This window comes from Orycteropus afer, unplaced genomic scaffold (assembly GCF_000298275.1).
Source record: "Orycteropus afer afer isolate SDZICR_OR568_19922 unplaced genomic scaffold, OryAfe1.0 scaffold00250, whole genome shotgun sequence".
Lineage (NCBI taxonomy): Eukaryota > Metazoa > Chordata > Mammalia > Tubulidentata > Orycteropodidae > Orycteropus > Orycteropus afer.
The window spans coordinates 4,012,151-4,023,052 of NW_006921837.1; the positions used below are offsets into that span (position 1 = coordinate 4,012,151).

At 41.2% G+C, this 10,902-nt stretch overlaps 1 protein-coding gene across 1 annotated transcript in view; it reads left to right on the forward strand.

Annotated features, from left to right (window-relative positions):
* Nucleotides 1-2,964, forward strand: part of LYZL4 (lysozyme like 4) — a 32,682-nt gene extending 29,718 nt beyond the window's left edge. The window contains exon 4 of the mRNA XM_007949710.2: nt 2,883-2,964. Coding sequence (XP_007947901.2) covers nt 2,883-2,964 — 82 coding nt within the window. The remainder of the gene's footprint in view (nt 1-2,882) is intronic.
* The last annotated feature ends 7,938 nt before the right edge of the window (nt 2,965-10,902 follow it).

Sequence of the window (10,902 nt, forward strand, 5' to 3'; positions counted from 1 at the left end):
TGCTTCTTTGTGTGGACTGTGATGGTCTGTTGTCTCCAAGGCATCGTGGTATTGTATTAAGATCTCTGTTAATTGTTTGTGAAGAGCAGCCAAGGATGAGTCAGGCTCTTCTTGGTGGTTTTTTATGTTTGGCCTGCTGGTGAAGAAGGAGGTGCTGGCTCTTGCTCAGTAAGTGAAGTTGCAGGAGGTGTGGGTGTAGTTGTGTCTTATGGGGACTGTTGTTGTCTCCCACTCAGTTAGGCAAAACTTACAATTGAATAACAATGGAAAAAAACTAAAAGCACATGGACAAAAAATACACCCTTTTCAGTCGTGTAGTACCGGTTTGGAGAGTTCTTGGGGTTACTGGAAAGCAGAACCTCTTCTTAAGCCCTTGGAATCTGGTAGAATGTTGTTTCTTTAGGTTGTCTCTAGGTGCTGGTTATGTGTTGATTTGTTTTGTCTTGGTTTTATGGTTTAATATTTTGAAAAGGTGAAGCTGGTGTGTTTTATCTTAATATTGATTCAGGTGTGTTGGGTCGCTCTGCTGTTTTCTTTGTGATGGTAGAATCACTGTGTGTAGTGTGGATATGTGTTTGTTTTTCATACAGAGGGTTTAGAGTTTGAAGCATGAGGTTTTATGGTAATTGGCTGAATATGGTTTCTTCTATTGAATGAGTGAAGGTATTGGTGGAGAAGGTGGGAGCAGAAGAAGGAAAGCTTAGTGTTGCTAGGGCCGGTTTCTATGGCTTTGAGCTGGGTATTATTGATGACGTATTTATTTGCAAGACCACGGCTCAATCTCAGGAAAAATTCCTATTGTTAGAGGGTCACAAATTTCCGCTAATTTCAGGCACACTCCAAGACCTCACCTCTGCAGCCCCACAGCACCAAAGAGCAGCTCCAAGGCAAAATTTGGGGACTGGGCTCAGCTGCAGTTTCTTTGTTCTCTGTGCCCTGTCTGGCTGTGGTGCTGATGCAATCCAGCCAGACCACCTATGGCCAGCCCTGGAGTTTGTCTGTGATACCGCCCACCTGCAGCACCAAAGATGTGCACAATTTCAGGTGTGTTGAAGTTGGGGGAGTACCTGAGCAGGCTTTTACTTATGATGTATTCATTTGGTAGACCGCGGCTCAAACTCAGGAAAAATTCCTATTGTTAGAGGGTCATAAATTTCCACCAACTTCATGCACACTCAAAGCCCCCGCCTCCACGGCCCCACGGTGCCAAAGCACTGTTCCAGGGCAAAATTCGAGTGAGCGTGCTCAGCTGCGGTTTTTCTGCTCTCTGTGCCCCGTCTGCCTGTGGTAGTAATGCAGTCCTGCCCGGCCGCCAATCGTCAGCTCTGGAGTTTGTCTGCAATACCGCCCACCTGCGATGCCAAAGATGTGCGCAATTTTAGCTGGGTGGATTTGGGGGAGTACCTGCCAGTGACCTGCAGTCCTGGTAACTGTGGCAAAGAAAAGCAGTGTGTCTCCCAGTCTGACCCAAGCCCGCTCTGTAATCTGCTGGGAGGGAAGGGAGGTAGCCTTTCTGGTGCACCAGTGAGATCTCCACCTGAGTCTCGCCAATGGTGTCTGTGTCCTGCTGCACCCTCACCACCCAAATTACTGACAAAATCAGCCACTGGAGACAGGTTTCTGCCGTTGCCTGCTGGAATATTGTATTGGTTGCTGGTAAGCTGCCATAAGTGATCTCGTTCTTGGTTCGGGGATCCTAGGTGGCCGCCTCCACCCAGCAGACAGTGACTGCCCCAGAAAGGTTTCCAATGGTCTGTCTCGGGTGCCTGTTCGTCTTCCAGCAGTAGCTCTTTCCTAAAAAACATCTCCCTGTGCCTTTCCTCCAATTCTGCTCTTCTGTGTTTGGTGCAACCTGATTCAGTGAGCTGTTCAGAGCACCAAAAAGCTCAATTAAAACTGTTGTATCTAGTTCTTAAAGTTCTTCGATGCCAGAGGGAAAAAACGTAGTGCTCACTGGTGAGACTCCATTTTGAATCGCCATGTTCCCTTGATTTTGCTTGTCATCTGGGACTAGAGTTGCCATTGGCTGTTTACCAGGACATGTGCAAAAGCATACCCTTGTGTCTGTATTATGACAAAGATCATTGCTGGCCCACCCAGCTGGAGTTACTGAGTCAGCAGACATGGATGTACAAGATGATTCTCTCAAAATGGATTAGAGACATGTTGTCAATATAATCTGTCCCTGCCCAGTAACTGCTCCTGTTGGATCCAGTTGTATACTGGGTGAATGGAGCAAGAGTTAGACTAGACAACCCACCCTCACCTCTTGTTTATTAGAAAGAAATACTATACTCCCAAGGAACTCATTGAGATAAGGAATTTCAATTACACATGAGGGGACTACAGGAGATAGATGTCATTAAAGATGTTGAAGTGGTAGAGGCCTCATAGTTTAATTAACCTTGTACATGGGTGTCCTCATGACCCTGTGTAAACTTTATTTCTGGCTGCCACATTCTCACTCACTAGAGCTGGTATCAGTTTCTTTTAGTGTCCTGTTAGTTCTCTTCCACTGCAGCATGTGCCTTTCCTATGTCTTATCTGCTTACATCTATGGGTTTTTGCTTTGGGCAACCAGTGCTTCTGTTTTGTTGATGCCCAAGTATGTGCTTACCTTGCTTATTGGCTAATCCATCCCTGTGTGTGTAGTGGATGAAGGGGATATGAGGAGGTAGGGAGCACCAGCATTCATGCCAGGATGTGATGAAAGCAAGCAAGATGAACTCAAGTTGTGCAAACCCTTGAGAAATGTGTTTACACCAGGGGTGGCAATCTCAAATGCTCCAAGGGCCAAGCAGTGGGGGTTAAATGGTCTGGGAGGGGGCTGTGAAGCCCGTGGAGCCCCTTCCCATTCATTCTTTTAACTTTCCTCTACACAGGCCTTCCTGGACCCTGAACTGCCAGAACTCTGACACTCTGTTACGGTGGTTAGATGGATGCAACCTGTATCTGCCTTCATAGTCTGATAACACTCACCATTTGCACTCATCTGAATGAAGATGCTTTTCTGTCTGCATCCTTAACCAAATCCTATTGATTTTCTTCTTTCTTAACAGCTTTGAAAAGAAAAGGACAAAAATGTGTTTCATTCAGGGATGTAGAATAAACCAGCTAGTTATTCAACCTGAGCCAAAGGTCTCAGTTTGTATTATTATATGATGATTGTTTCATTATCATTAATGTCATGACTTATTTTTTATTGAATCTAAGGTGGTAGAGAAGATGTGAGGAAAGGAAATTATCTAGATAACAAAATGTGCCAATGAATGTCAATATTAATAGGGAAAAGAGGAAAAGGTTCAATAGAAGAAAAGAGGAGTCAGAGAAGAAATGAGAGGCTGGCACAAGCAGAGCCTCCAGTCACAAGATTGTCTCATCTTGGGACACACAAGTGGAAGTAAGCAGAATAAAATCCTCTTTGCACTTCTAAGGAGGGTAACAAGTGATGGTGCTCTATTGCTTTAAAAGCTAAGTTTATAAAGTTATAAATAACATATTGTCTTTGTTTTCTAGTGCTTCCATATTAAAAATCACCACAAGTAGATAGCTTTAAAGAACAGAACTAATTTTTCACAGTTTGGAGGCCAGCAGTCCAAATCAGGGAATCACTTCTAGAGGATGGTCTTTCCTTGTCAGTAGCCCTGGGTATTCCTTGGTTTCCAGGCTTGTACACACATCTTCAATGCTTTCTTCCTCTCTGTATCCATTCTGCCTATTTTATAAGGCATCACTCAGAAATAATTAAGTTTATCATACACAAAAGATATAGGCAACAGAGGCAAATGCTATTACATGCACAATACTGCATTACCAGTGGCAGCAAACACTAGGCTATGGGTGAATGCATAGATAGGTGAAAAGATCAGGTGTGGGTAGGTGAACAGGAATACCCAAGACCAAGGATAAATTTGGGTGAAGACAGTCTTACATATATACTTGTGCTACATATATACTTGTGCTACAAAAATATCCATATACAGTACAGAAGTAACAAGGGACAAGGTTGGAGTAGCTTCTCAGAGACAACCAAACACCTTGAGGGAGAGAGTCACTGGGCTTGTGGGCTTGGGCCCCTAGTCTCAGGGCACACCATGTTCGATTGGCACAATATAGTACATAAAAATATTGTTCTACATCCTACTTTGGCAAGTAGCAACTGAAGTCTCAAAAGCTATTGAATAGCCATCTAAGATGCAATTATTGGTCTCCCCTCATCTGGAGCAAAGAAGAGTGAAGAAAATCAAAGGCATTTTGAAACAATAAATCCAAGGATATGATGGATCACAGGGACCTCAGCCTTTACAACCCTGAGAGCAGAACTAGATGGTGTCTGGTTACCAATGCCAACCACTCGGGTGGGGATCTAAATTGGGGGGTTTGGATAGAGTGGGAGGAAAAATGTGGAACAAAATTCAAAAACACAAAAATGACCAGAATTACTGGTCAGATAGAGGCTTGTGGAACCGCCAAGCCCCAGGTTATCCTTTGAGCCAGGAGCTGGTGTTACTTCTTTCTACAGCCAAACAATAGAAAGACCTGGGGACAGAACACTTACCTCAGGCAGATGTACCCACCTATCCTATGGAGATGCACCTCCTAGATTAATCAACTATGAGAAGTCAGAAGGGCAACATTTGCATAGAGAGAAACCTGGACAGATAGGAATGCATAGATAAGAAGCACACAGGGAAGAGGTAGTCACAGGGAGGAGATGAGAGGACAGCTTTTTATGGTTGAGGATTGTAATTGGGGGCCCTGAGGCCAAATGTGCATGAACTGTTGTGTGTAAAACGGATCTGCTTCGTAAATTTGCATCCATATCACAATTAAAAAAAAAAAAGTAATTAGGTGTAGGACCCACCCTACTCTAGTATGACCTCATTAACATAAAAAAAATCTATCTTCAAATAAGATCATATTTATAGATACAGGTGTTAGGACTTCTATATTTCTTTTTGAGGGGCATAATTCAATTCATAACACAATACTCACATTACAAAACTTTGAAAAGCACAAAAATATACAAAATAAACAAATGGTACCATGTTCTCAGTATCTAAAGACAACTGCTGTTATACTTTGGTCGCATTTCATTTTGGTCTTTTTTTCTGTGTAGGGGTTTTCATTCTTTTTTCATAGTGCTGTGATAATGTTGTAAATAGAGATTTATACCTTGCTTCCTAGGAAGGAAAAACAAACAACATGGTAATAAACATTTCACTTACATGTATTTCAGTTTTGAGCAGAAAGGGGTTTATTTCAGAAGCTTAGAGGCTTATAGAATCCTTGCATGAGATGGAGAAGCAGATGTCAGCCTGGACTCCCAGGACACACCTGTCTGAGACCCGGGAGTGAAAGTAGCACCTGATGCATCTGTTCGTCAGAAGCCAGGTCACCTGTGTTAATCCAAGCCATGAGAGAGTTTGGAAAATTTATGTCCTTAGCTTTCCATACCCTTGTACAAGGAAGGACAGAACTGGAGTGGTGTTGAGTGAGCCTGTCTGCAGCATCTACTGCATTAACCAATAACCAGTTGCTGTTGCATGCCTGTGAGTAGAACTGTGGTCCATAGGGTTTCCACTGGCTGATTTTTTTCAGAAGTACATCACTAGGCTGTTTTTCTGAGTTGCCTCTAGGTAGACTTGAACCTCCAACCTTTAGGTTAACAGCCAAGTGTGCTAATGATTTGCTCCTTCACAATGAAGGTTTAGTGCCAGTTATGTTCCATTATATGAATGCCATGTTTTATTTAAAATTTTCCCTGTTAGATTTTGAAGTATTGCCTCTTTTAATCATTACAAGGAATGGCTGTAGTAACCCCTCCCCCCCTTTTTTGGCTGTCTTTCTTTTCACCTTTTACACTTTTAAAATTACACAAACAATGTATATTGAATGAAGAAAACTTAGAATGTACAGCTAGTCACAAAGAAGGAAATGAAAAATAGTCACCATCCCCCACTGAGAACAGAAGTTCCCATTACTGCTGTGTAGTGAGAGTTAGAGAGCCCTGACCTAGGAATGGTTCGTGTTGATCGGTGTGTTGTTGTTATATGCCATCAATTGGTGTGTGTTGTTGTTGTTGTTATGTGCCGTCGAGTCGGACCCGACTCATAGAGACCCCTCCTTGGGTTTCCGAGGCAGTATCATTATGGAAGTAAATTGCCCCATCTTTCTTCCGAGGAGTGGCTAGTGGGTTTGAACTGCCAGCCTTCTGGTTAGCAGTCAAGTGCCTTAGGCACTATGCTACCAGAGCTCCTTCTATTGGTGTGTATCTATCCCTAATTCAGAGGGTGTATGTGAGTGTGTGTGCACACATGATTTTTCTTACAAACAAGGATTACTTTGTATGTACAAGTTTGTATCTTGCTTTTTATTCACTTAATATTTTGTCATCTAATATTTCCAGGTCTATGACATGGATTCCAGCACCATTGTTAACAACTGCACAATATCCCATTACATGACAAACTACAATGTATATAAGCTTTTATTGTTACCTTTTTCCAATCCAGAGACAAAGTAAATGAGTTAAGAGAGCAGTGGCCACTGTAAAGGTAGGTAGGACCTAAACCAATGTTTGTATCTTGGTCATTTTTCAGAAAGGAGAAGAAATGGCTAAAAAAATTTCAGAGGCAGAAATTGTACTCATGTTTAACAGGTGGAGAATGAGGACAGCCCTCATCAGTTTTGCATGACTTTCCCTCTTCTCTAGAGAAAATGGCATTTGACGTTTCCCCACCACACAGTGTGAATCAGTGACATTACTGCTGATGGCAGCACTTACTTTTGAGGTCAGTGAGAAGCTTTTGAGGCCATAGAGCACCTTCCTTATTGAGCTGGAAGCCTGCTTGCTTTCTGAGGGTGGGCCTGAGTGTAATAATGCCCCTGACTCATCAGGACCTTAGCCCAGACATTAATGACAATTGATTAAAACACTATCTCCTCAAGTGCCAAATCCAGCGTGCTGCCGCCTCCTTCCAGCCCATTGCTTCTGATGCAGCTCATTGTCCTCTAATGGACACTATGTCAACATGGGTGTGAGGCTTGAGGACAAAGCAAATGTTAGTGTATTGATTGGAACAGCTTCTCTAAGGTTTCCCAACATCATCTCTTGGCTTGGTGCTCTCAAATTCACTGATAATGGCACTTAAAATGAGCAAACATTCTAGGGTCATATCTTTCAGTCAGGTTTATGGAATGATCAAAGCTAGATTAGGAAGTCTCAACAACAATGACTCCTATTATTATTACTTCTATTGCCAGCAACTCCATATTAATTATGATTTTACAAATTTTAAATATAGAGTTTTACTTTCAAACCTTATAAATCATTGTAAGGTAGATATAAATTGTAATCATATTACAGATGCAGGGGCTAAATAACTTGACTTTATGGGCATCATCTTTATTCTTCTGGCCTGTGCAAAGGAGACAGCCGTTAATGGACGCAATTTGATGTGGAGTCTAGTTTCCTCTTCCTCCTGGATTTCTTTCTTTTCTGTTGCTCCAGATGATCAGAGACTAATTTCTGCACTTTGGATGCCCACTTGCAAACTTTTAAGACCCAGACACTCCACAATGAACTAGGAGGTAGAACAGAAATATTAAGAACAATATTCAGCCAATTGACTGAGATGACTCACAAAATTATGACTGCAGATCTTTAAACCAAGTAAACAAATTCTGTGAGGTGTTTGTCCATATATAAGTGCATTAATAGCTTTCACTGTACTTCAATAGCAACTACATTTTGTAAACCCAGATTGCATATTATTAATGCAAACACAGTGAAGTCTATCTATTAAGGCACAAACTCTTTTCTGGGAGACTAATAGGAAATCCAATGCCATTCTATTTTGCAAAGTCATAGCCAAACTTCAGATACTATTTAAAATTATGATCTTTAGAATTTGCTATTAACAGAAATTTTAAATCTGAGAATTATAATATATATATATATACACATACACATATACATACACACAGTTATATATATAAAACAAATGACCAACATTATTCTCAATAAAGAGAGACTGAAATCATTCTCCTTACAAACATGGATCAGACAAGGATGCCCTGTATTACTGCTCTGGTAGCATAGTGCCTAAGGCACTTGACTGGTAACCAGAAGGCTGGCGGTTCAAACCCACTAGTCACTCCTTGGAAGGAAGATGGGGCAATCTACTTCCGTAGTGATACTGCCTTGGAAACCCAAGGAGGGGTTGCTATGAGTCGAGTCTGACTAGACAGCACATAACAACAACTTTCAATACTGTACTGAAAATCCTAACCAGAGTAATATAACAAGAGAGGAAAATAAAAGGCATCCAAATTGGCAAAGAAGAAGTAAAACTATCTTTACTTGCAGAGCATAGTGCCTAAGGCATTTGACTGCTAACCAGAAGGCTGGCAGTTCAAACCCACCAGCCACTTATCAGAAGGAAGGTTGGGCAATCTACTTCTGTAGTGATACTCCCTTGGAAACCCAAGGAGGGGTTGCTATGAGTCAGATCTGACTCCACAGCAGTGGTTGCGTTTTTTGCGTTTTTATACATAGAAAATCCCAAAGACCCAGCAAGAAAATTACTGGAGCTAATTAAGAAAGTTTCAGCAAAGTGGCAGGGTACAAGATTGACATACAAAAACAAGTCAGGTTCCTCTACAGTAACAAAGGGAATTCTGAAAAGGAACTCAGGGAAACTAAACCATTTACAATAACCACTGTGGTAGTTCAGTTTGTGTGTCAGCTTGGCTGGGCCTGGTTGAGTGGCTGGGCAGCTGGATATAGTATTCCCCATGAGACTGGTAATCAGTTCCATGGTGGAATCTACTGTGAGCAGCTGAGTAGCCTTTGGGATGTGGTCTGCTTCCTGTAAATAAGCAGAAGCCTTGGGGAATCATCTCCAGCATATGGCATGCTTGGAGCCTGCATGTAGCTGTGTCATTGTTAGGCAGCCTGCCATGCTCTGCCAACCTTGGGACTTACGATGGACTTGAATTAAATTAATGGCCTGCCGTGTGGTTTGGTAATGTTGGGACTGTGCCTTTTTTACTTGTCAACTTGGGGCTTGGCAGCCTCAGCACGCAGCAGCTGTCTGAGTGAAGAAAAGCCTCTAGCTTCAGTGGGCTGGGAGCTGGAGGCAAAGCAGAAGCCCAAGGCTGAGGAGCTTTCACCCAGCCCCTAGAGCCTGGCACTTTGAACTTGGACTTCTAGCCTCCTGAACTGTAAGAGAATAAACTCCTGTTTGTTAAGGCCATCCCATTTGTTGTATATCTTGTCAGAGCAGTACTAGGTAACCAGAACAACCACCCAACAAATAAAGCACTTAAGAATAAATCTAACCAGAAAAACAAAAGACCTATACAAAGAAAACTGTACAAAAACACTACTACAAGAAACCTACATAAATGGAAGAATATACTATGCTCATGGATAGGAAGATTTAACATCATGAAAATGGCAATATCACCCAAAATGATCTACAGATATAATGCAGTATCAATCCAGATCCCATCATCATTCTTAAAAGAGATAGAAAAACTAATCACCAATTTCACATGGGAAAGAAAGAGACCCTGCATGAGTAAAGCACTATTAAAGAAGAAAAACCAAGTAGGAGGCCTCTCTCACACTTCCTAATCTCAAAACCTATGACACAGCCATGATAGTTAAAACAGCCTGGATTTCATGGACACCTAGATCAATGAAACAGAATTGAGAACCCAGAAGTAAATCCACTCACCTATGGTCAGCTGATATTTAATAAAGGGCTGGAACTCATTAAATGGGAAAAAGGTGGCTTTTTAAATAAATGGTGCTGGAAAGCTGGATATCCATTTGCAAAAAAGAAAAGAAAAGAAAAGAAATGCTACCCATATCTCACACCATATAAAAAAATGAACTCAAGTTGGATCAAGGACCTGAATGCAAAACCTAAAACTGTAAAGATATCAAAGAAAAAATAGGGAAAAACTTACGGGCCCTAATACATGGAATAAATATACTATAAATAAAAATAACTAAAAATGCACAAACATCAGAAGACAAAATAGATGACCAGGTCCTCCTAAAAATTAGAGACTTACGCACATCAAAAGATTTCACCAAAAGAATAAAAAGAGAACCCACAGACCAGGAAAAAAATTTTTGCAACAACGTATCAGACAAGGGACTAAACTCTAAAACTTATAGAAAACTTCGACACCTTAACAACAAAAAGACAAATAATGCAATTGAAAATGGTCAGAGAACACGAACAGACCCTTCACCAAAGAAGACATTCAGGTAGCTAATAAACACATGAAGAAATATTCGTGATTGTTAGCCATTAGAGAGAAGTCAGTTGAAACAACAATGAGATATCATCCACCTCAGCACTAATAGCACAGTTAAAAACAAACAGAAAACAACAAATGCTGGTGAGGCTGTGGAGAGACTGGAACCCTCATACGTTGCTAATGAGGATGTGAAATGGTGCAACCACTGTGGAAATCAGTATGACACTTCCTTAAAAAGCTGGAAATAGAAATACCATATGATCCAGCAATCCCACTGCACAAACTTGTTATATGCACACCTATGTTCATCACAGCACTATTTGTAATAACAAAAAGGATGGAAACAGTCTAAATGCCCATCAACAGGTGAATTATTAAAAAAACTATGGTACATACACACAATAGAATACTACACAATATTAAATAACAATGACGAATCGTTGATCAATGGTGAATCATGAAACAATATCTCGTAACTTGGATGAATCTAGAGGATGTTATACTGAGTGAAATTAGTCAATCACAGAAGGAAAAATCTTGTATGAGACTGCTGTTGTAAAAAGTAAAAAAAAGGGTTTCACAGAAAAAGAAATACTCTTTGATGGTTACCAGAGGTGGAAG